General features: G+C 47.1%; 2 protein-coding genes across 2 annotated transcripts in view; one reads left to right on the forward strand and one right to left on the reverse strand.

Moving 5' to 3' along the window:
- Positions 1–7,271, reverse strand: part of C2CD3 (C2 domain containing 3 centriole elongation regulator) — a 36,727-nt gene extending 29,456 nt beyond the window's left edge. Inside the window, 12 exon segments of the mRNA XM_058045712.1 lie at positions 79–285; positions 940–1,094; positions 1,487–1,631; positions 2,790–2,918; positions 3,613–3,745; positions 4,259–4,476; positions 5,178–5,377; positions 5,962–6,119; positions 6,559–6,819; positions 6,951–7,023; positions 7,054–7,199; positions 7,202–7,271. Coding sequence (XP_057901695.1) covers positions 79–285; positions 940–1,094; positions 1,487–1,631; positions 2,790–2,918; positions 3,613–3,745; positions 4,259–4,476; positions 5,178–5,377; positions 5,962–6,119; positions 6,559–6,819; positions 6,951–7,023; positions 7,054–7,199; positions 7,202–7,271 — 1,895 coding nt within the window.
- Positions 7,245–23,335, forward strand: PPME1 (protein phosphatase methylesterase 1). Its single transcript, XM_058045703.1, has 14 exons — positions 7,245–7,342; positions 12,572–12,665; positions 13,474–13,566; positions 13,659–13,716; positions 14,217–14,268; positions 16,021–16,175; positions 16,812–16,902; positions 17,227–17,292; positions 17,496–17,625; positions 18,059–18,188; positions 18,647–18,691; positions 19,481–19,545; positions 20,595–20,662; positions 21,313–23,335. Exons 1-14 carry the CDS (start codon positions 7,245–7,247, stop codon positions 21,329–21,331), a joined length of 1,164 nt encoding a protein of 387 aa, XP_057901686.1. The 3' UTR covers positions 21,332–23,335.
- Positions 23,336–24,633: the final 1,298 nt, after the last annotated feature.

Here is a 24,633-nt window from a genome sequence, read left to right on the forward strand (position 1 = left end):
CTGCAGTGCACAGGAGAGCTCAGGGAGATCTGCCCTGAAGGCACAGCAAACAAGCAGGAATAAACAATCCCCCCTTACCACTTATGGACAGACATGGGCCGTGGAGGCTTCCCCAGCAAACCTTTCCTCCTGGGGGAGGTCTGGATGCTCTCAGGAGGGATTCTCAGGCTTTCTATGGTGACTCTGGCCAGGTGTACTTGCTGCAGCAATGCCAACCTGTCTGCACCCAAGGATGTGAGAAGAGACATTTCTCTGTGGTCTTCTGGAGGAGCAGTGGGAGAGCAGCTGGAGACACAGAAATGAGGTTCAGGACTGCAGAAACATTCTTGACATGACCAGAATGGAGGGGGAATTGTAGCTTGGTGGGAATGATACTTAAAAACTGCCCAAGGTTCACTAAAGTATACATTTAAAATATATTCTTACTACAAATTTAGTGGTCTCTGTAATTCTCTGTAACAAAAATCTTACAATATCTGGGGTCCAAAACTGAAAAAAAACAACCCAGAAACTGCATGTTCCACATTGCTGATCTGAATCCTAACTCTTCAAAAAGAAAAGCTTCATTTCATGCCATGTACAAAAGCAGGGAGAGGATACAGTTATAGACAAGTCTCTGCTGCAGAGGAACAGCAACAGGATTTTTGTCATAGTTTTAAATCTCATTTGTGTCATTTGCAAGACTTGAGTTGCAAATGATTTTGTGTTGGTTCCTCTGGGGATATGAATTTTACCTGACATAAAAACAGCAGTGTTAGTCACAAAAATAATCAGAAATAATTGTTTGGAGCTAAAAGGGAAATAAAAATAGTCACAAAACCTTTACATTTACTGAACTGTACAAGATAAACTTGAAAACTGAACACTTTTACTGGTTCCATACGAAAAAAAAAGAGAATTCAGTTTCGATGAGGTAAACCAAGTCACTGTTGTAACTACCTGGGTTTAGTTTCTGTCACATTCGGGTCAAAGGCATGAAAATCCTTCTGTGGACTCACTGGAGCTGCTTTTTTGACAGTGTCTGCCTTGGATGCTTTTTTTGAGGCTTTAACATCATCATCACTGAGGAAATCACTCAAACTGGAATCAGATTTCTAAAGCAGAAATAATGCACACAAAAAAGAAGTTAATTATCATTGTACAGAGTTCCATAATGGTCACAACACATAAATGGAAAACAACTTGTGCATTGCATCTATTGAAACAATTAAAATGGTACCAAAATTTCAGGGATTTAAAAAACAAAAAGTGTCCCTGGACAGCTCAATTGCAGCAACTTCCAAACTCAATGCTTGACTTTGTAGTCTTAACAATCTTCTTTTAATAAAAATAATTTCAAGCAATGTACACAGGTACTCACAAGCATTTGCATGATACTTATAGCTTATCCAGCTCTAAAACACTGAAATCTGTCGTTTTCCTGATCATGCAAACTTCCTGCACAGCACATTAGGGAAGGCACGTTTTGCTGTGGATCCCCACTTACAGGGGCTGTGTAGAAGAGCCTCTCCAGCAGACTCTGGTCGTAGTGGGGATCCCCCAGCTCACTGTCGTACACCTCGCTGCCGAGGGACAGGGAATCCCACAGGGAGCCCGTCCGGTCCCAAAGCTGCCCCGGGGAGAAATCAGCACTGTGGGTACAGGAGAGAGAAACCTCAGCGTGCCAAGCTCTGCAGGCAGTCCCCAAGGGATGTGGAGAGAATTTTACCCCGGATTTGGGCCATGCTGGCTCCAGGCAGGGGCAGACTGTGCTCCCACAGCACGTCTGTGAGCCAGCCTGAGGGGTGAAATGGGGACAAATCCCTGTCCCCAGAGGAAAGCAGTGTGTGGGAAGGGAGGGACAGCCTGGGTGAGAGCAGATCTCTGCACATCACCCAGTCCAAACCCTGCTCAAAGGGAATGAAATGCAAATAAAAAGTTGTCCAGATGGATTCTGGGTGTCTTAGAAGCTGCAGATTCCACAACCTCTTGGAGCAACCGACTCCAGACCTTGATGATTTTTATCATTAAATATACCTATGAATATCAACCTCCGATTTTTACCCTTCACTGCTTTATAACTTCTGGAATGCTTTAAGATACCAGTGATACTTAAGGACAGTTTACTTTGATTAAAAAAAACCTCCAAGCTATACCTGAGTAGTAGGTGCAAATACAAGTGTCTTTGGATACAAGCTGGGGTTAATTTGGCTTGAGAGTTTTCTCTGTGCTGTGAGCTTAAAATCATTTTATGATCTGCAACATTACAGTGCTATCCATTGATAAACCACAGTGAAAAAATAAGTGTAGGGCACAAGAAACATGAACCTTAAATTCTGAACCATATCTGACCCAGAAGCTGTGTGCTCAGGGTGCAGATGTGGACACCACAGAAACATCATTTATGCTATGCAAAATGAGAGGAAAATGTCCATTTAATAACCGGAGAAAGATTAAAAATAGCTACAGTTTCTTATTAGTTTTAATTTACAGAGTGTTTCCTCTCCCAAGAAACAAGGTATTTGTTTTATGTGCTTACTTTATGTAACACTTTAGGCCACAACAACTATTCAGTAACTTGGTTTTATGAAAGATCGTGGCTAATCTTTCTGACATCACTTCCACACCAAGTGGTTGGTGCTATCCAGGTTGTCATGCACTAAAGCTGAGCTATAAAACACCTCCATCACTTGCACACATGTCACTGGTTACACTCCCAAAAATGTGGGCAACTTGAAGGGTCAAGAGACACTTTTCACAATGGTCAGACAAGGACAATTTTGCAGAAGCCTCCAGTGCATCACACTCACCTGCCCAAGAGCAACTGGATTGCTCTTTCTTCAGAGTTTAGGTCAAACTGCTGATCTGAAACTTCAGATCCAAGGTGATGGGCATCTCCAGGAGTGGGCACCAAACTGGACTTCAAGCCTTTTGGGTTCCTGGGCAACAGCAATGGAAGCACAGACAGCAGAAAAAGGAAAAATAAAGACATTAAGGCATGCTCAAGATGAATCCATTAATCGGTCTATCAGTTTTTTTCTGCAATGTCCAAAATGAGCTACTTTTAACACAAATACAAATAGTTTTTGCAGAAAGAAATGAAATTGAGGTGGCAATAGCATCACTGACTATCAAAGACAATGGCATTGCTTTCTGGTTATCACAGAATAACAGGCAATACTCATATTTTTACAAAGGAAAGCCAAGAAATCCAAGTTTCTTTTCTCCTAAGAGAAACCCATGTATTTAGGTCATCAATTACTTAAACTTCTCAAAAACTGTTTTTTGTGATACAGTGCCATTTCACTGGCACTGTCTTGCACTACTCTTATTCCCTACAAAAATGTGTATTTCCTTGACAAATAACTTAGAACTAATTACAAATATAGTAAGAAATGAAATTAAAATCAATTACTTAAATCAAGTCTTATTACATGAAGATTAAGATGAATTCACCAAATTCAGGCATTTATTCACAGGTAGAAATTAACTTCCCATTTGAATGACGTGGTGCTTTCACCCTAAATGAATTCTAAAACACATCCTATGAATCTCAGTATCTACAGTTTTTGGATAAAGCTCCAAAATTTATGGTTTGGAGCTTGAATCTCACTTCCCCCAGTCCAAACTCACTTTGCTGGTGCTTCAAAGTTGTCTCTCTCTATAAAATGAGACATTTTATTCAGTTCAATCTCCATGTCTGGGCTGGACTTCATTGCAGAAACAACCATGGCATCACGGAGTTTACTGCCCTGATCCAGGAGAGCTGGGAAACAAGCAGAGGGATTACATTTCAGCACTCAAATGCATTCTAAAAGCCATGTGGAGACACAATCAATGTGTCAGCTACAGTCAAGAAACCTCTTTTCTGCTGTTAAAAAGAGATCTTGGTGCACTGGGGAATAAATATGTTTTATACACCAGAAAACAGCTCAGGTGGGAGTGAGGAGAGGGATCCTCCATCTGTCTCCCACTCCACTGCACACAAGGAATTTGTCTGCACACAGGGTCAGGTGCTGAAGGGCATTATTAGGATAATTTAGGGAAGAGCAGGATGTCTAATTTTTGTTATTTTCTGTAAATATGGAACTCCAAAGACAGCACATATGGAGACATGCCCTTCTCCAATGCTGGGAAAGCCTTTTTGGATTAGTGCAGCAAGAGGGAGCGAAGTCTCTCTTTCCCTTCAGAAAACCTGACAGATACTCAGAAAACCAGACAGGCAGAGGAAATACCATCTGCAGTGAAAGGTGGGAGACGAGGCAGGCTGCACACAAACCTGAGAGCAGGTCCTTTGTGGCTGGGTTGTGCACAGAGAGCACCCGTGTGCCGCCCCTGGGAAGCGCTTTGGGATCGGCGCTGGTGGGGAACGACAGGGCCTGACCCTCAGGGCTCATTTTCACATCTTCATCTGGCAAAATCCCATGGGGATGAGGAGCAGGAAAGGTGTCCTTCATGTTTTCAGAGTTCTCTTGGTACAGCAAATGGTCCTTTCCTCTAGGGAAAAATGAAACTGTGTTTCAGTGACATGTCCAGAGGGTGGGTAAAGGGATTCAGAACTCTGCAAATTCTCCAAAAGGAAACAGGACATGTTATTTTAATGATCCCTCACCTGCCACTGAGACCACCAGAGAGACCCACCCAAGCTGCAAGTAAAAGATTAAAAAAAAAAAAGCTTTTTAAAAGATATTTTTTACAAGAGTAAGTTGTGACAGGATGAGGGGGATCAGATCCCCACTCACTGCCAGGGTAGGTTTAGATAAGATATCAGGAGAAAGTTTGGTGGACCACAGTGAGACTCTGGCACAGGTTCCCCAGAGAAGCTGTGGCTGCCTCATCCATGTCCACGGCCAGGAGCAACCTGGGATAGTGGAAGGTGTTCTGGCAGCAGGGCTGAAATGAGATGAGCCTTAAGATCCCTTCCAGCCCAAATTATTCAGTGATTCGATTATTTGAGACACATCTTGTGTGGTCTTGCATGACTTGAACTAAGTCAACCCAAGAAGCAAATTTTTATCAGAAAAGAAATTGTCCCTGTCACCTTGGAAACCCTCAATACCCTGGATTTCATATAAAATGTATGTTTGAAAAGATCAAGCATCCCATAACTCACAAGTGTACTGCCAGCATTTAAAAATTCTGCGTGCACTGCAAAATAAACCAGAGCTTTGTCATGAGGAAAACAGAAAAAAGGGTACCTAGGAGATGTGGCTTTGCTGTTGTCAACAGACTCCTCCTGTTGAACAGTCCCCTGGGCGTGCCCGGGCTGCTGGGATGGAGCAGGAGGCTGGCACTTGCTGCTTCCCTGGGCAGCAGCAACACCTGACCCTCCTTGCGTGGCTGGAACACAGGTGCTGGTGCCATACAGCTCTGGCAGAGGCTCTAGAACCAGCGACACCTGGGAGACAAGATGGGGAAATATCACTTTGTTCTTTTCCTATCCAAGTGCAGAAAACACTGCATTCAACTTCACCTGTTGTGCAATGGAAAATTGCTAATTTTCTACATAAAGCCATATTTACATTACACAGCTATGTTACATTTTCACAACTACTTGTTTCTCGTTCCATGTTTTCAAATCCAGTCAACTGCCTTTCATAATCAATTTTCCAGATCCAGTTCTGTCTGCAAGACAAAACTTTCTTAATTCCAGATGTCAAAATCTTCTATTATTCCAGCCCAGTGAAGTGTAAGGACCAAATATCAATTTTAAATCCACTGCCAATACTCACTCTCAGTGTAGAGATGACCACATGTTCCTCGTAAAGCTCAACTACCCCACATCCCTCTAAGCAAAATGAAGCCAACACCACCATTATTTGTTGGTTTTTTTTCCATTTCTTACCTTAGCTCAGAAATGCCTTGGAGAGAGAGTGTGCCATGTACAGCTTGACCCTGCACCTGATTATGCCAGTGTCACAGCACATAATTTATAGTAATATTATATTATCATTTCATAATGAGCAAGGACATCAAGGCTACCTGCAGCTCTCCGAGTTTCTCTGATGTTGGTGACACCACAGCAAAGGAGCCTTTGATGGGGTGGCTGGGGGACAGCTGGGACAGCTTCGTGATCTGTGCCCTGCCAAGGGGCAGGTGCTCACGCTTGGTTAGAACCTCCAGGACAAGAACTCCCATATCTGCAAAAATCAGGAGCACCTTCAGGTCACAGTCACAAGTCACACTTTTTTGGCTAAAATTACAGAAATGCCAGAGGTTAACGTTATGTCCTATTACGATAATGGGGCAGCAGGTAAAGAAGGGTCAATGCAGACATTATTACTTGGCAGTAAATGATGATGAATAAGTATTTGGGATTTGGAACAAGGATTCCCAGGATGAATAAGTATTTGGAAGAAGGATTCGCAGGAAAGGAATGCTTAGGGCAGGGCAAAGGGGAATGAACGGCTTACCACTGCTGGAGGGGAATGAATGGCTTACCATGCCCAGGCCAGCCCGTTCCGCCCGGCCCGGGAACAAACCGCTCCGGACGCCCCGCCTGCCCTGCCCCGGCACCCCCGGAGCCCCCGTCCCGCCGCCCCAGCGCGGTCCCAGCGCGGTGTCCCGGCGTGTCCGTACCTGCCAGGTACGCGGCGAGCTGCCGGGGCCCGCAGCGCACGGCGAAGCGGGCGCAGGTGCGGCCCGCGGGCTGCCCGGCCCGGCCGGCGGGCTGCAGCACGGTGCCGCCCGAGCTCTCGCCCCACCAGCGCAGCCGCACCACGGCGGCGGGCTGCGGGCCGGCCCACAGCACGCGGGGCACGGAGCAGCGCAGCCAGCATCGCGCCGGGCCCCGCACCAGCGGCGGCAGGCTGGCGGCAGCGGCGGCGGGGTCGCCGGGACCTGCGGGGACAGGCGGCGTCAGCGGCCCGTACATGCCCCCGGGCACCGCGCCGCTCCCCGCCCCACCGCTGCACGCCTCTGTCCCCGTCGCGCCCCCCGAGCCCCGCCGTGCCGCCCGTCCCGCCGCGCACCTCCCCTCCGCCGCATCCCGCCCGCGCCTCCCGCCCGGCAACCGCCGCGGCGGCGGGGACTACTGCTCCCGTGCTGCCCCGCGGGCACGGCGGCGGGGACTACAGCTCCCGTGCTGCCCCGCGTCCCGCCTAGCACAGCGGCGGGGGCCGGACTACGTTTCCCTGGGTGCCCTGCGGGCGGGCGGGCGCGCTCGGCGCCACGCGGCGGCGCTGTTGGCGGAGCCGCTTCCGGCGCGGAGGGGCGGGGGCGGCGCTCTCGGGGGTCCCGGTGTTCCCGGTGCGTTCCCGGCTGTCATGTCGGCCCTGGAGAAGCAGCTGCATCTGGGCCGCCTCCCGCCTCGGCCCCCGTTGCCCGGCGGCGGCGGCCAGTCCGGGTCCAAGATGCGCATGGGGTAGGCGGAGGAAGGGCCGGGGCGGATGCGGAGAGCGGGGGGAGCTCGGGGGAGCGGTGACAGCGGAGCAGAGGCTCTGCAGGGCGGGGGGTCGGGCTGGGTGTCCGGAGGGACCGGGGGTCTTTACTGGGGGGATCTGCCAGGAAGGGAGGCACGGTATTCCGGGTCTGGACAGGGAATGATCATTACTGGGTGATCTGGACAGGGAATGGTTATTATCGGGAGATCGGGACAGGGATTTGTCATTTTTGGGAGATCTGGGCAGGGAATGGTCATTATCGGGGGATCTAGACAGGAATGGTCATTTTCGGGGTATCGGGGCAGGGAATTGTCATTACTGGGAGATCTGGACAGGGAATGGTCGCTACTGGGGGATCGAGACAGGGAATGGTCATTATCGGGGGATCTGGACAGAGGGGATCTTGTCCTGGGGGATTTGGACAGGGAACGGTCACTACTGGGGATCTGGAAGGGGGCATGGTCATTCTTAGGGGTCTGGAGGGAGGGTTGGTCCTGCTTCCCCGTGTTCCAGGAGAGTGACACCTGGATCAGGCTTCTCCAGCCGCAGAGGCACCAGTGCCCAGCGTGCCCTCCGGCTGGGGAGGTGCTGGCATCAGCTCTGCGGCCCTTTCCTCCCGGTGCTTTTGCCATCCGTGCTTGCAGGAAGGGTCCAGCACCATGTCTGGGTGGTACCTCAGGGTGTGGCTGGGGGAGAGGTGTGTGGAAATTCTCAGGAGCTGAATTCCTCACCTGCAGCTGGACTTTGGTGGTCCTTTTGGGGGTCCCTTTCCAAGTCAGAACGTTCCATGATTCTGTGGAACGGGATTTCTCAGCCGCAGGCACCCATGTGAAGTGACTGCCAAGTGACTTTAATCCCTGCTTAAATCTGCATTTCTAGATGATGGAAAAGTCTGGGATACTCTTTAATCTCTTAAGCAGGGGTTGAGAGCACATTTTGGGAGCTGTGGGAGAAGTTTGACCAGTGTCCAAGGGTGTAATGTATTAATTTATATAATTTTTCCTCTCTTACCATACACTGGAAGGTTTTAAACACTGTCAGGGAAATGATTATGAGTGAAACAAAATCCAGTGCTGTGGTTAAGGATCAGGAATTACCCTGGAATCTTCCCTTGGAAGCAGTGGGGAGTAGTTCATAATCATGTTGTGGTTTGATTTCCCCTCTGCCACCCAGTAAATCCCTTTATAGGTGATGCTCCTGTTTGGGAGGTGCTGCACATCCAGCATGGAATGGCCTCATCCAGAGGGGCCTGGGCTTCTGTGAAAAGGAGACAAGAGGGAGTGGGATAGAAATTTCAGCTTAAGCTGAGCTTATCCTTTCCTAAGTTCAGTTCTGTTCAAACAAGTGCAAGATTCCCCCTGAAGAGAATTCCACCAAAAGAGAAAGGGATTAGTTGCACAGGGAAAACACAGTGTGATTTACAGTGCTGGCAGATATGCAGGGCTGCCCTGAAATAGTCCTTCACAATTCTAACTTCTACAGGGAACAAAAATAACTAAACTTAGAAAATGTTTATTTGCTGCATTAAGCATCTCGCATTTATAAATGTGATTTATTTCTGCGCTTTCAGTTGCTTGAGTTGCAAGCCAGGCTTTTAAAAAAATGGGTTTAACCTTAATATCAAAGAATGCCAGCAACTTGAGTTTTCCATGGCTAAATCCTCTGACTGGTGTGTGGGGCACTTTCTTTTTATTCCCTTTTTTTCCACCATGCAGGTCATCTTAATGTGACTGTGGTGTAGCTGAAAGCAGATCTTGAGAAGCAGAGGGTCAAGCATGTGAGATTGCTACAGAAAAATAGAATTTACTGAGAACTTCCTAACTTAAATAAAGTCTTACATTCTTTGGCAATATGCTGTTAAAAGGTTAATGTGTGTTTCAGTAGTTCCTAAAAACATGGCACCTGTTGCTGCGTTTAAATCTGTGAAAATAAACGTGTTCCTAGCTTTTTCTTTAAAATTTATTCTTTTCTTGCTGTTTTTTCAGTACAAGCACTTCCTTATGTCTCTCTGTGGGAGAGTCTCATTTGGGAAGTCAAAGTGGCCGAAGCAAACTGAATCATGGAATGGTTCAGGCTGGAAAAGCCCTCCGAGATCTTGGAGTCCAACCTTTCCCCCAGCTCTGCCCCACGTCCCCAGTGCCACATGCACACAGCTGTCAGTCCCTGCAGGGATGGGGACTCACTGGGCAGCCCTTTTGGGGAGGGAATTCTCCCTGACACCCAGCCTGGCCCCTCTGACATGGCTTGGAGTGGGTTTTGCGGGAGCATGGGATGTGTGCTGGGATTTCAGTGCATTTCGTGGCACGTGGCATCAATTCCTGCTTTGCCAGCACAGTCCTCTGCTCCCTGGATTTAAGTGCTCTGCAGCAGAAATGATGGTTCCAAAAGGCCCTTTCCAAAGGAGGCTGGAGCTTCTCTTTGGCTCAGGCAATATGTGAAACTCAGCCTCTGGGAGGAATTCCGTGCCCGTTCCTTTAAGGAGCGCTCATGGCCAAGGCTGTGTTGGGAATTGCAACTGATTCCTTCAAATTGCTCCACAGATGAAAACCAAAAACAAAATCAAAGTCACAAAACAAAACAAAATCAGGCTTATGGCCTGACTCTGTGTTCTGTGGGGAAATAAAATAATAGAATTTGTGAAGTCACCTCCCACGGCAGCAGATCCCAACAGCTGTAGCAGCTTCTGCATTTCCTGTCCTGTTTTTTGCCTTTTGCTTTTTGCTCGTGGCTCATTCAGAGTTAAGCACCTGGATGGGATTTAAAAGTGAAAGTCAGTTTGCTGTTCCTTTCCAGTGTGTGAGTAAAAATCACGTACAATCTCTGAAGATCTTTTAATTATCCAGAAGGACGTGACTGGATCAGATCTGTGTAATTCAATCATGGCAATTCCTACTCATTTTTTCCTTTTTAATCCACTTTTCCCCCTTGGAATCCTTTTAATAAAAAAAAATTTAATGTATTCAGCATCTCTAAGGCAGAACTTAAGATACTGTCCTTGTCAATTTTTAGAATTTCTAAATACAACTTGTCAGCCGTGGCAGTTTGTACTTGTAGATGATGTTTGATTTGCTTGGGTTCAAATATGATGTGAGAATGAAATCTCCTGATTCATGCACTTGTTCTATATTTGCTTTAGTAGTTTTAAATAGGGGCTCTCAGCAGAAAAAGGACTTTCTGAAAATGGTTCCTTCTGCTTGGGGCAACTTTTTTTTTTTTATTTTTAATTTTAGGAAAATACCTGAAAGAAAACCCCTTCAAAAATTGGGGGGAAATTTGGTGAGCCATGTGGGCATCCTAAGGATAAAGAGGACAAACGGCACAATAGCATAAAACAGAGGGTGCCCAGTATTTGTTTTGTAATTCCAGTTTAATATGCTGGCTTGGAGTTTAAGGATCAGTCTAGAAAAGTTATTATGTCAGATCCATTTCTGTTTTGGTTTGCTGGATACTTTAAAAAGCTATTAGTTAGTTCTGTCATCTTAAATAATGGTCAGCAAAATATGACTTCAACATAGGAAGGTGCAAAACCACAGCTGCTGTTTATTTGGCACCCTCCTAATTCTGAATGTGTGTTGATGCTTCACTAAAAAAAGCAGCTCTAGAAAAACTCAAAATCAAGGATTCTTTTCTTTGGAGAAATGTTTTTGCTCAGCCCTCTGTGGTCACCTGGGATTTTGTGGAAAGCAGCACATTTATTCTGCCCCCACAGATTCCTGGTGCCACAGCAGTGCCAGGGCTGGGCTCCTGTGGCACACCCAGTGCCACCATCAGTCCCCACATTCCCCACAGATTCCTGGTGCCACAGCAGTGCCAGGGCTGGGCCACCAGGGCGTTCCTGCTGCCCACCACATTTATGGATCAGGTGGGAAGGGCTGTGGCCAGGCAGGTGACAGCATGTGCTGATCTCCGGGAGCTGCTCAGGGCAGTGGAACCCCAAAGCAGCTGCAACATGCTGTGCAAAAGCCTGGCTGCAGCTGAAATGCTGCATTTTGAGAGGGTGAAGGAAAATTGGTTTTCACTAGCTGCACATCCTACCTATTCAAAACCCAGAGAGGGGAAATCATCCAAGCTGTGGGCAGTTCTCTCCCTCTCCAGAAAGAACCAGAACTGGTATGGAGAGAGCATGTGATCAGGGCTGGGATGGCTTCCAGGGAAAAATTAAGCTTTGACTGTGATCTTTTTTTCCTTGATCAGAGGATGAGATTAGGCTGAGGTGGTAAAGGAGATTAATATTTTCTGGATTTATGTAGGTGTGTGACTTCTCATTTTATTTAACTGAGATTTAACAAGAAGTCTGGAAACCCACAGGAGGGAATTTGGTCCATTCAGGGGGTGGCTGGTTTATGTTTCATATCCTAGAAACACCAGGGGAAACAGAAATTTTGTTTCTGCAAAATTGAAAAGCTGCTTTGTGTGTTATTTTCTATTTCTTTAGGAAGCCAAGAATTCAGGAGAAACTTCTTCAGCAGGGATTTTTCTGCTCTGAAGGTCTTTCACCCCTCACGCCCATGCTTGATTTTAATATTCTGTGCTGCCTGCCTGCCTCCCCCAGAAGAGCTGAAGTGCAAAAACATGGTTAAAATGGTGCACTGTTACTCATCCTGTATCCTGGCTAGAATTGAGCCTAATTATGCCACTTCCAAAATTAAGCACTACTCTTTTAGCCTTACTGAGTAAATACCAGCCCGAGAAGCAAATTCTGCATCAACTGAGTCATCAGGAAAATTCTGATTGCAGAGCCTTTTGTCAGTAATGGTGGTACAAGGAGAGGGCACAGCTGTACCTTTTGAAGGAAGCAAAAAATAAATGGGTTTGTCAGCTGGGCACCTTTTGCCTGTGGCTCACTGCAGACTCAGAGGTGGCACTGGGACAGTATCACTGTTCTGTTTATTTTCCCTTGGCTTGGGTCTGAGTAGTCCAAATCACCATTGCTCAGTCTTCCTTGGAATTACTCGATGAGGAAAATACTCTTTTCTCTGTATCCACTGCATTTCCTCAACAGGAGCAACAATTAGGGGAGGATTCCTTCACTGACAGTAAAACTCTGGATATTGTGGTTGTGTGGGCACTTCACTGATGCGCCGTTTGCTTCCAGTCTGAGCTGTTGTGTAACACCAGCGTGTTCTCTTCAGTGAGAGGAGGCCTGGATGCCAATTTCAGTAGAAGACTTTAAAAATAACTCTTTCTTATGGGATTTTTCTGTCTTGCAGCCCTGGAAGAAAGCGTGATTTTTCACCAGTGCTTTGGAGCCAGTACTTCGAGTCTATGGAGGACGTTGTGGTAGAAAATGAAACCGGCAAGGATATATCCTTTTTTCTTTCCTCAAATTGAATTTGTCATAATCTCAGAGATTATGGGGGAGGTATCACGTTTTGTTTAGTTTATTTGGGCTCCTCAGCTTTTTCATGTGTTCCTTCTCATCTTCCATTATGTCTCCTGCAGGGTTCAGTGTCAGTAACCAGAACTATCCCTTGTAGGCTGACAGTTAAACTGTGCCTAGCAAGGCTAATTCCCGATATCGCTTCTTTAGTAATCATTTTAAATTAAATTTAATTTAATTTTTTATAATTTTTAAAAAGTGTTTCCAACAGCCATGGGCAGGGATACCTCCCCACTGTCCCAGGCTGTTCCAAGCCCCAAAGTCCAACCTGGCCTTGGGCACTGCCAGAGATCCAGAAGCAATCCTCTGGGCACCCTGTGCCAGGGCCTGCCCACCCTCACAGGGAAGGATTTCTTATGAACATTTTATCTAAATCTCCCTTTTTCTAGTTTAAAACCATTCTCTTGCCCTCTCAGTATTTTGCCTGTGTAGAAATAACTCACCATCTTTTTTCCTAATGGATTTCTAGTTTTCTCTTAGTTCACTTCCCTGTTGTGCCCAGGGAGAAGAGGACAGGGGATAAGAGAATTAAAGAGGGGGAGAAAACCTGGGCAGCAGGAATACAACTCTTGAAGCTTAAACTGAGTTACATTTTTGTCCAGGTAATGCTTGAACATCCCTGTTGGTCAGATAAATGAAGGGTAGAAATAAACTACTGTTTGATATTGCAAGCTCCAAAATCCATTCTGCTGCCTTGAAGAAGCTCAGAGAAATGTCCTTAACTGTTCATACACTTTTCGAATTTACAAAAGTGGCTTGGAGGGGCCTGTCTTGCTGCTGCTGCACGGTGGAGGCCACTCTGCCCTGTCCTGGGCTGTGTTTACTGTAAGTAAAGCTGCTGCTCTGTTTGTTGCTGCAACTGCTTGTTGCTGCTAATCCCACTTTGCAAACAGTGGTCTCTCTGTCTCTCCTTGCAGTCTGCAATCATCAGCAGGATCCAGTGTAGGATTGTGGCATTAGACCTCCGAGGCCATGGTAAGGCAAAGAAATAAATCTGGGCTCAAACCAGCGTGTTACACGCTCCCATTTTTTAAGGAGATGCAATGAATCCCTCTCAGGATGACTAGAAAAACATCCTTAAGGCATCCCAATTTTGATTCAAAAGGAGGGATGGAAGAGTGGCTTCTGTCAGAAGCTGAGACCCCCTGAACTTCTGCTTGAGACAGTGGTGGACTGCTTCCTTCCACCAAGCCATCTCGCATATTTCCATAACCTCTAAGTGGTCCTTGCCATGAGAAGTGAGGACTGTTCTTTCATTTTAAGATCCATAAAGAACACCGTTGCGGGCAGTGTTTCCTACCCAAAGTACCGAGTGTTCCTGTTAATTCTGTGTTTCTTAATTATGCACGTTCATTGCAGTAGGATTGCTCTTCATATCTGTGCCTAAAAGCTTTGTACCATCACTGCTCTAAGTCCTGAGGGGGCCTGAAGTTATTCAGCTTAAGAGAACTTAACTTGGGTTGGGTTTTTTTCAGGAGAAACAAAAGTAAGGAATCCTGAAGATCTGTCTGCAGAGACTATGGCAAAGTAAGGAAACTTATGCTCATTTCCCTTTTCACAAACCTCCCCTTCTCTCCTTGGCTGAACAATAAACTACTTGAGGGCACACAGCCTTCATTCAGAGGAGCTGGAAGATTAATTTCACATGATTTTGGTAGTTACCCCTCCTTTCCTTCCATTCTGGGACAGTTTGAAATGCTGTCCCTCCCAGCTGAGCCAGATGCCAAGAGCTGGAGTTGTTCTCCCAGTACCTCGAGTTTTTAAACAGTGAGCACTTTAAACCTGCCACATGCTGAGGAGCTCCTAAGGGAGGTGGAATGCTTCCCTTAGACATCCATGGGGTATTTTAGTCTGAATCACCCGTGTGACTCTTCCTCACCCTTGGGGTGAGTGCTCAGGGCGGGCCCACACTGGCCTGGTAACACCCCTGAAGTCTGGGTCACAGACACAGGATTTTCAATCATAAAACTGCTTTTTCAAACTGTCATGACCCGCTTTGGCATGCAAATCCATCCCCCTCTTGACAAAACTGTAAGAAAAGCAAATACCCACTGCTAAGCACATTATGTTCTGCCCATATTTAGTACAAAGAGACTCTTTGCTGTGACTACAACTAAATGATGAAGGATTTTGTAACCTTCCCATGGACAAATCCACTTGGTTTGTTGAGGGGAGGCCATGTGTGAAATGTATTCTGACTTCCATTGTATACCTTATTCCTGCTGCTTATGCCTTGTCAGATCCTGATGTGTAACTGTCCTGAGGAGATGCTGGATTAAATAATTAGAATATTTCAGATCTGGAGCAGCACTGCTGTGGGGGGAAAGCAAGTTCCTTTTGTTTTGAAACCTTCCCCTCTTCTTAGCAATGAGCTTGAAACTTAGTCCTGAGTATCTTTTAAATAGGAGCCTTAAATTACAGCTGGTGTTCCTGTTTTTCTTTTAAGTCAAATCCTCAAGCAATTTTCTCTAGCAGAGCAGACAAGCTGGTCAACCTGTTCATTTTTTCACTTGTTTTCCATTTTCAATAGGAATGGAATAATTTTTTCCAATAAAAATTGCTCAGTTCTCAGGCTCCTCTGCATGGTTGTAGTCAGGATAGCAAGCTAGGGGGTGTCTTTAAACTGCTCTTCAGGAGATTTCAGCTGTGAGCTCTGCTGCTGTTCTGGAGTTTGGGCATCATACCAGCCAGCTTTCCTGTCCTGGGAAAAGTGTCAGGAAGTGACAGCTTCGGTTTAACAGGAGATACCTTTTGGGAAGGGTGGGGAAATTGCCCCTTGCCTGTCTGTGCTCACAGAGAGTCTCAATCTTTTTGCTCATGCTCAGTGTTGTTCATCTTTGCCATGGTCAGCAGGGCCCAGTTATTTTTCTCTCTCTAATTCCAATCTCTTCTTTTAAGAACAATGAACTTCTTGGTTTGTGCTTCCATGCAAGATGATTTGACAGCTTTTTCTCACCTTTTATTTAACGGTCCCACTAGCAAGTGTCAGCCTAAAATATTTTCTACAAGGAATCACAGAATTTGGGCTGGAAGGGACTGCAAATTTCATCCGCATGGGCAGGGACACCTTCCACTAGACCAGGTTGCTTGAACATCTTTTCAGTTAGCATCTTTTAAGTGAAGATTCTGTTAACAGAAGGAGAAATGGCACGGGTGTCCAGGGTTTCCTGCTTTGCAGCAGTGACGGGGGAACAGCCCGGGGGTCAGACGGGGTGTGAGGGCGCTCCCCGTGCAGGCCGTGTCCCTGCTGGGGTGCCAGGCGTGCGTGCTGTGCTGCAGGGACGTGGGCAGCGTGGTGGAGGCGCTCTACGGGGACCTGCCGCCGCCCATCATGCTGATCGGGCACAGCATGGGCGGCGCCATCGCCGTGCACACCGCCGTGGCCAACCTGCTGCCCAGCCTGCTGGGGCTCTGCATGATCGACGTCGTGGAGGGTGAGTGTGCCCGCCCCTCCCAGCCCTCCTCCCTGCCCCACATCCCCCATACTCCCGGGTTTGTCCTGTCTTCGAACCCACTCCATCCTCCTTGCAGATCCTGCGTGCACAAAAATCTTCCCAGTGTGACCCCTCCTTCTCCTTCTCCTTCTCCTTCTCCTTCTCCTTCTCCTTCTCCTTCCCCTTCCCCTTTTCCTTTTGCCAGGTGTACTCTCCCTCTGTTTGCCTTTTTCTTGCTAATGTCACAGAATCAGAGGATCAGCTAGGTTGGAAAAGACTTTGGAGATCACTGAGCCAAACTTATGACCTACCACCACTGCGTCACCTAGACCATGGCACTGATTTCTTTGAAACACTTTCTTGATGGGGAAGAGGGTGGCTTTTGCCGTAATGATTGCTGCTGATAAATGATTGCTGCTTTCTCTTACTGTCTGAACATCCTACCTGTTCAAAAAGCAATTTCCCAATATGACTGTTGGCTTAGAAATACTAATCTGTACTTTGCTTAGCAGCATTAGATCACTGGGGAGCTCCAGCTCTCTGTGAGGCTGTTGCAGCCAGTTTTGTGTAGAGGGATGTGGCAATAATTTCATCAGATGCCATGAAGATGATGAAGATGATGCCATTGGCTTTTAGGTACTGCCATGGATGCCTTGAACAGCATGCAGAACTTCCTAAGGAGTCGTCCCAAAACATTCAAGTCGCTTGAGAATGCCATTGAGTGGAGGTAAAGCTTGGGCTCGGTCTCTAGAATCACTTGTCTGTATAGCCTGACTCCCGAAGGAAACAAAGTTTATATAATTTGGCTGTTTACAGGCCCTGTCCCAGCCCCCTGACACGGGTTTAACCCTGTTTCACCATTAAAACTTCTCCCTCTTCTCAGTTACAGTAACAAAGGGAGATTCGCAAAATTTTAGCTTGAGCCACTCTGTTCAGTTTCAGAGCAGGAGCTTTGGGGATGGTTTGGGGAAGTCCTGAGATGTAGAGGAGTTTAACTCCTCTTTCTGGGCCTTCAGTAAATATTTCTATCTTCTGATTTTTTTTTCCATAGCGTAAAAAGTGGACAGATAAGAAATCTCGAATCTGCCAGAGTTTCTATGGTCGGTCAAGTCAAACAGTAGGTGGCCTTTGGTTTATTTCATTTATTATTTTAAAATATTTTTTTTTCTGTTTTACAACACCATTGCTACATAAGTGCACTTGAAAATGAGTATGTCTTAAAGCAAAATTGCTGAACACCTATGGTTTAATCCTGGCTGGTGTTTTGGTTTGGATTTTTTCCTTTTGTCAGGGAATCAGTTTCTGATTTTATTTTCTCAGGTGTGAAGAGGCAGCCAGTCCTGAATGCCCTAAAGCCATAGTAGAGGGAATTATTGAGGAAGAGGAGGAGGACGAGGATGAGGAAGGAGGAGGCTCTGTCAACAAAAGGAAGAAAGAGGATGACACAGAGGTTGGGAACTTGTTACTGTGTTTTCAGCTTCCCCTGCAAGAGCTGTCACCTGTGGTTATCCAAATCATTTTGATATGAAAGGGAGCCACTCCAGGGAGAGAAAACTGGATGGGAGCCAAGGCCAAATGTTCAGGCAATTTGTAAGCTATTTGTGTCAGTAAAAAATAGCAAATTGATTGCCCTGAATCCTGCAGGCTCTTCTCTTGGTGTAGCTCTTGCTGACTTTCTTGTTCCCTGCTCATGTACTTTGATTTGGAGAGAGATGTAGAAGCAAGGAGGGTCATCCCTGGAAGTGTGTAATCCACCAGAGGGAGCCAGTATTGTTTTATTTTTTATATCTGTGTATTTATGCATTTCCAGGTGGCTCCCTGGGTTGGTTTTCTTTCTGCTGTTTCACTGATCAGTAACACAGAGCTCTCTCTCCTCCCTGCAGACAAAGAAGGAGCATTTATACACGTGGCGAATCGAGCTGGCCAAAACAGAGAAGTACTGGGATGGCTGGTTCAGGGGTTTATCCAACCTCTTCCTCAGCTGTCCCACTCCAAAGCTTTTGCTTCTAGCTGGTACGTGTCCCTCCCAGTCCTGGGGTGCACTGCAGTGAGGTCACACTTGCATTTTAGAGCACAGGGTCAGCATTGGGCTGCAGTGGTTCCTGGGAATACCTGGGCTTCTGTGTCTCCTAAAATAGTGTGGTGTGATCTGAACTTCTCCAGTGAAAGTCAAATACACCTGTAAGCCCTTTTTGTACCTGAATAGAAAATACCTTTTGTTAATATCCTTTTGAGTAGTAGGGAGGGGTGTGCTCTTGCATTTTTTGGCTGTGTTTCTTTCCTGTAACTTTACTCTCTCAAGGTGCAGCAGTGAAATGCCCTTGTCTGGGTGTCAGAGGTGTTTATTTTCTGTTTTCCAAGCTAATGTATCTTTTAAAATACAGAGAAAAGCCTGGCTCAGAGAATGGTGTTCTCTCTGGCTGTTCTCCAAAACATTAGTTTATTGTTATTATTTGTTTATTTGCTTGTAGGTGTTGACAGGCTGGATAAAGATCTGACCATTGGACAGATGCAAGGTAAATATTTAATATTGCTACTTCAGCCTTACCATAATGCTCTTTTTGCATGACAGCTTGTTGCTATGGGTACAGTCAATATCCAAACAAATGGGCATTAAAGAATTCGTCCAGGCCATAGTGTTCTCCTGCTGTGGTCAAGGAAAGGTGGGGAAGGTGAGGAGGGAAAGGTTCAGTTCAAAGGGCTGCTGCAGTGGGCATTGTTCAATCCAGTGTTCAGTGCTCCCAGCAGTGGAGCTGCTACACTTCTCTTGGATCAGAATGATTGCCTGTGAGGGCTTCTTTCTGATCCATTTTTTCCCTTTGTAGCTACATCCCTGATGTTCCTAGCTAGAACACCTGGGACCACTCCAAATTGTCCCATCTCCCAGTGTTTCTGACAGACAGCAGACCAAGATTAAGCACCTTCATTCATGTTTTGGGGTTTGGGTTGGGTTTTTTCCCCCCATGCCAGCCTTCCAGAGCAACCAGTACTGGAAAGTGGTACTGGATAGCAGGATAAATGTTATCTTAAGGTAAATCTGGTGAGAGTTCTAACTCTGACACTTGCCTGCATTGAGAAGCTCTGAGAAGTTCAGCTCTATTTTACTCCTGGGAACCTGTTCTAGTTACACCTGGAGAAGGTGAATGAAGCAGCTGGTCCGTGTTTCCTTTGGAGACCACGGGCTGTGCATGGTGTGGAGTCTGTTGAGGCTTCCTGCCGTCCCTGGGGCCTCTTTTCCAGCTGCACTTAGTGAGGCCAGTAGGTGCAGAGCGTGAGATCCGTGTGCTGACTCTCTCGATCCACAGGGAAGTTCCAGATGCAGGTCCTCCCACAGTGTGGCCACGCAGTCCATGAGGATGCTCCGGATAAGGTGAGCCCCACCATGGGGTTGAAGCTACAATAAGCCACAATCTGAAATGCAGAAATGGATCTGTTCCTTACCATGCAGCAGAGATCATACTTCTGGGGCATCTTCTGGCACCACAACTGGATTTCATAAGCAGCTTGGATTTTTCAGCTGTCTGGAAAGCCCTGGATAAGATGTTACATGCCACAGGGCTGGGCTATGGATTTAACTCCCAGGCTCGTGGTGATGTACCTAATTCCACCCATGTGCAGTGTGGATTTCTCCTCCCTTCCTTAAGCAGTTCCCCACTATCCACTGCACTAAGCTGCACTAAGCTGCAGCTTTAGGGGTTGGTCTGTGTTCTGTTGAGTTGGGTGGCTCACATTTTCCAAATAGAAACCAAATGTTCCTGCAGCAGCTCTGACAGAGCAGTGCTGCTTCTGGGCACTGCTGGGGTTTCTGTCCAGATGGAAGCAGAAATGTGGTGCAGACAGTGGAGCCTGTGGTTGGGAGCACATCTGGTTTTAAAGCTCATTCTGCACTGACACCTCTGTTAAAACTCAGCCTTTCTGTGCTTCACTTTACCAGTCTGAAATAGTTATTTCTATCTAGACATACTCAGTTCTTAAGGTGTTACTGGTTTTTATACATTCTGAGCAATGTTGACCAGGCTGGATGGGGCTTGGAGCAGCCTGGTGTAGTGGAAGGTGTCCCTGCCCATGGCAGGTGTTGGAAATGGATGAGCTTTACTGTTCCTCCCAACCCAAACCATTCCAGGTTACTGTCTTGCATCCTAATTTACCTTTTCTCCCTGCTAAACTTAGACATTGTTTCAAGAATTACTGAAATGGGTGGAGAAAAGGTTTGGTCACTTCTTGATGGCAGGCTCGGTGTCAGAGTAAAGCTGGAGGGGTGTTACAGAGAGCTCTTGTTTTAAAGGAGCAAACAGTTCAGCAACAGACTCCTGAGGGTGTGAACTGTTGTTGGAAATACTGCAGGCTTTGAAAAATGACTGGGTTTTGTCTTCTCTTTGTGTCTCTTTAAATCCTGAGCTGTTTTTCCCCTTCTCTCAGGTTGCTGAAGCTGTTGCAACGTTCCTGATCCGTCACAGGTTTACAGAGCCCATTGGTGGATTCCAGTGGTAAGGCTCCATGGAGCTGTGTCCCTGAGCAGGGCTCCTGCCCTCACTGCCTGTCTGGCTCTCGAGGTGGGAGGCTGGAATTTTAGCCTGGTGCTGAAAACCACAGATAAACAAACAGCTCTGAATCACAGCCACTAATACATTCAGTGTTTGTGTTCCTTTTACATTTCTCACATATTTACATGTGCTGATGGAACCTCCTTCCTGGGAAGGGAGGAGCAAAGCAGATTTCTTTCTTTATAGCCTGCCAGAAAGCAAAATGATAAATTTTATGGCAGTTAGCTAAAGTAATATTTCATTAAGTAACCAAGGCCCTGTGTTGTGGAAACAACTTGCATCACACTCCCTTGGCCAAGAAATACTGGTGAGATGAGGCAGGTAAAGCTGAGTGCTTCACTCTGCAGACTCTCCATACTTATCTCATGTGTCTTCTTATCACAATGGCCTGTGGAGGCCAGGCCCCTGTGATCAGCCAGGCAGTGAGAGAAGGGTGTGATTGATAAGCTTGATAGTGTAGGTTGATGTGTGAACAGGGAGAGAGTGAGAAGACCTAAGGACTTTACAGCTAAATTTAGGTTGTCACAGAGTTTGCAGAGAATACCTTGATGCTAACATGGAGTCTTTCTTCCATTCTCTTTTTTGCTTCCTAGTGTGTTTCCTGCTTGTTAATATCCCAGTGTTCTCCAGCACTGATTCCCATTGTAAATAAACTGCACCAGAGGCCACTGTGATGTATCCATATCCTCTCATCTCCCAGTCCAGCAGCAGTGAGAAGTTGGTGTGAGATTCATCCCCTAGAACTAGCTCTCCAGAATATCTAAATTCCTAGGGACTTCCTTGCTGGGAAGCAGCTTCTACTGAAGACCATGAAAAGCTCTTCAGGCCCTTGGAACTGGGATCCTCCTCTCTGCTGCCACAAGGAAAGGCCTCCTGGAATCCCATGTAGTCAGTCATACCATCTCCACCGATGCTCAGGCTTCCTTGGACCCAGCTGCAGAAGGGCTGTTGGCAGTGCAGATCCACCGAGGGCATTGCAGCACAGCCAAAGGCTTCAGGATTTCTCCGTGGAGTCACTGGATCATCTTGGAAGTGCCCCTTAGATTTGGGTGTTGTACATACACTTCTTTTTCCCCTAAAGCAGACGAGGAATTGGCTTCATTGGGAGCTCAGGTTTCATCTCACCAGTGCCAGCCTTAGGGGTTAAGCTGTGGGAAAAGCCTGGAGGCCACTTTCCTGTGCAAAGCTGGATGGGATTGTGAACCAAAAAGGCAAGAGGGGGACTGTGAGCTCCATTTCAGAGCCTTGCAGTTTGTGAAGTGCTCGCTTCAAGTCCTCTCTGAGAAGAAGAGCCTGAATAACTCCATCTACTACAGACACATCCACAGGACTCTGAACCTGCCTTCATGGGGAAGACCCAAGAGCAGCAGGGACAATGTGGTCAACAGGCAGTTTGTCTGTTTTCTGCCCCTGTGTTTGTCCTTCCCTTCTTGTAGCTGCCACACACAGCTGGGCAGAGATCAGCGCCTTTGGGATGGAAAAACATGGAATGGGCTGTAGGAAGAACCCTGGGAGAGCTTGGAGTCAGTCCTGCTGATGTTGATGCAGAGGTGTAGGCAGCTGTTCTCCCCAGTATTAGAGGAAGGACCCTGTTTCCACTGTTGCTTCCTGGTTCATTTCGCTGCCTGCCTTCCAGAATTCCATGTGCACAGAGAGCTTTTCTTCAGGGTCAGTTATCCACAGACAGCTCCTGGGCTTGCTTTCACCTAAGAGTCACTTTTGAGTGCAAGAGCAGACATGTTTTGGAGCAGTTTTCCTCAATATTTTGCTGGTGGATGTGTGAAACCCCTTTTTTTTTTTCCTGGTGTCCATAACCCCTTGCTGCTGTCCAATGATTTTAACCCTGCTCTGCCAAGGCAAAGTTCTGTGGTGATTTGGGAGCTGCCCTGTGCATCCCATGACAAGAGCCATCAGGAATCCTTGGCACTTCAGAGGTGCAGGTGGGACAAAGCTGTGACTCACTGGGCACGGCAGCCGTGGTGGCCTTGCTCCCTGTCCCTTCCCTGACACATCAGGCTGGGAAGTGCCTGGATTTGAGACAGGACAGCCTCATTGCAGAGAGGAATGCCCTCCTGGCACTTTGGGCACTCAGGTGTGACAGGAGCAATTGGTGGCTCTCTGCACTCCCCTCTGTGAGTCACCGTTCATTGGTTTGGTGTAATTCCACCCTGGTCTAGTTCCTGATGGATTCCATGGATCTTCAGTAGTCAAGATGCAAAACAGCTCTTTCCGCAGTCCCCAGGATGGCCAAAAGCCCCTTTTGCAGGAGACTCCTTGGTTCAGGTTGTTAGGGATGAACTACTGCAGCGTGTCTGTCCAGTCTCACTTCCCGGGATCTTGCTGTGAATGATCTGGTGAGTCACATTCCTGCGTGGTGAAGTAACTTGGAGAGCCTGACTTGGAGTGAGCATTCCTCGGTTATCCCTCTGATTTGTGAGCTCGTCAGAAAGCCGGGGCAAGCAGAACCCTCCGTGGAAAGCCAGCCAGTTCTGTGTTCTGCAGAAGCACCACTGGGAAAGGAATGATTCCTGCAATCCTGTGCGCTGCCTGGGATTCTGTTTTGCTGTTAACATTGAGTGAGTGAAAAGAAAATAAATATTTCCAGAGCCTGTTGAAGTGACTGGTGCGTCGCTCCGTGCCAGCTCCCAGCCCTGCCCAGGTGGCTGTTCTGGGACTCGTGTGGGGCTGGATCAAAAGGATGGATTCCAGGGACAGCAGCAGCACCCTGGGGGTGGGTGGAAGGGAAATTCCTTTCGGCTCTGTCAAGCCATGCACATTTTTGAGACTGGGCTTTTGTCTGAGGAGTATTAAGGCTCCTGCTGCAGTTTCCAGGGGGCTGCAGGCTGGGATAAATGGCACTTGGTGAAGGATACGCAGGCTGTGGTAAAAGTAACTGCAGAGAGAAGGAGTCTTCTCTCTGACTTATGAGAAACAGGGAAATTCCTCCCCAAAATTCCCAGCTTTGCATTTTTCCTGCAGCCTTTTGATTTCTTAGAAACCTCTCTTGGTCTTGTTTCACTTGTTGGATTGAGGATCCTTCCCAATGAAGGGTCCCAAGGTTTGGCAGGAGCAGGAGATGCACTTTGGGATGCTGGTCTGTTGCAGGCTTCGTTTCAATTGAATAAAGTAAATAAATAAATGTCTGAGACCTAGGATGGGTTTTGCCAGATTATGTGTACTGGACAAAGCCATCAGGGATTTACAGATGACTGGAGCATTGGGATTGTTGGAAAAATATTATTTCCTGTATTGCCAAAGCAGGTACTCTTGCTTTGAATAAATCAGCCCTTGAGGAAGGAATTAAACTCAGGCCTGGGACTGTCCAGCCAGAATTTTCCCCTCAGATTGACAGGGGTGAGGCGGCAGTAGGTAAAATTGTTATTTTTCCCCTTTTGCCTTGGACAACCTGAGGAAGGCCCTTCCAGCCCTGCTTCCACGTGTTTATGATTTGCAAGCAGTGTTAGGATGACTTGCAAAAGGTGGAGCTGGGCAACACAGACCTTGGAGAATCCCCCCAGGAGGGTCTATTGGGTGTTAGGAAGAAGTTTTTGTACAATCTAGGCCCTGGCACAGGGTGCCCAGAGCAGCTGTGGCTGCCCCTGGATCCCTGGCAGTGCCCAAGGCCAGGCTGGATGGGGCTTGGAGCACCTGGGACAGTGGAAGGTGTCCCTGCCATGGCGGGGGTGGCACTTGATGGGCTTTAAGTTTGGTCCATACCCAAATTATTCTGATTCTGTAACTTCAGCACTGATATTTTTCCTCTTCTCCACTACTGCCTTTTCTTTTGGGAGCTGGAAGGCCTGGGAAAAGGGCTGTGTGGAGTGCCTGGCAACCACTGGTTTGAACTGGTAATTCACAGTGTTGGAAATCCAGACCTGCCTCTTTAGGCAAGGTCACAAGCTTGAGTTTATGGC

Source organism: Melospiza georgiana, chromosome 2 (assembly GCF_028018845.1).
Source record: "Melospiza georgiana isolate bMelGeo1 chromosome 2, bMelGeo1.pri, whole genome shotgun sequence".
NCBI lineage: Eukaryota > Metazoa > Chordata > Aves > Passeriformes > Passerellidae > Melospiza > Melospiza georgiana.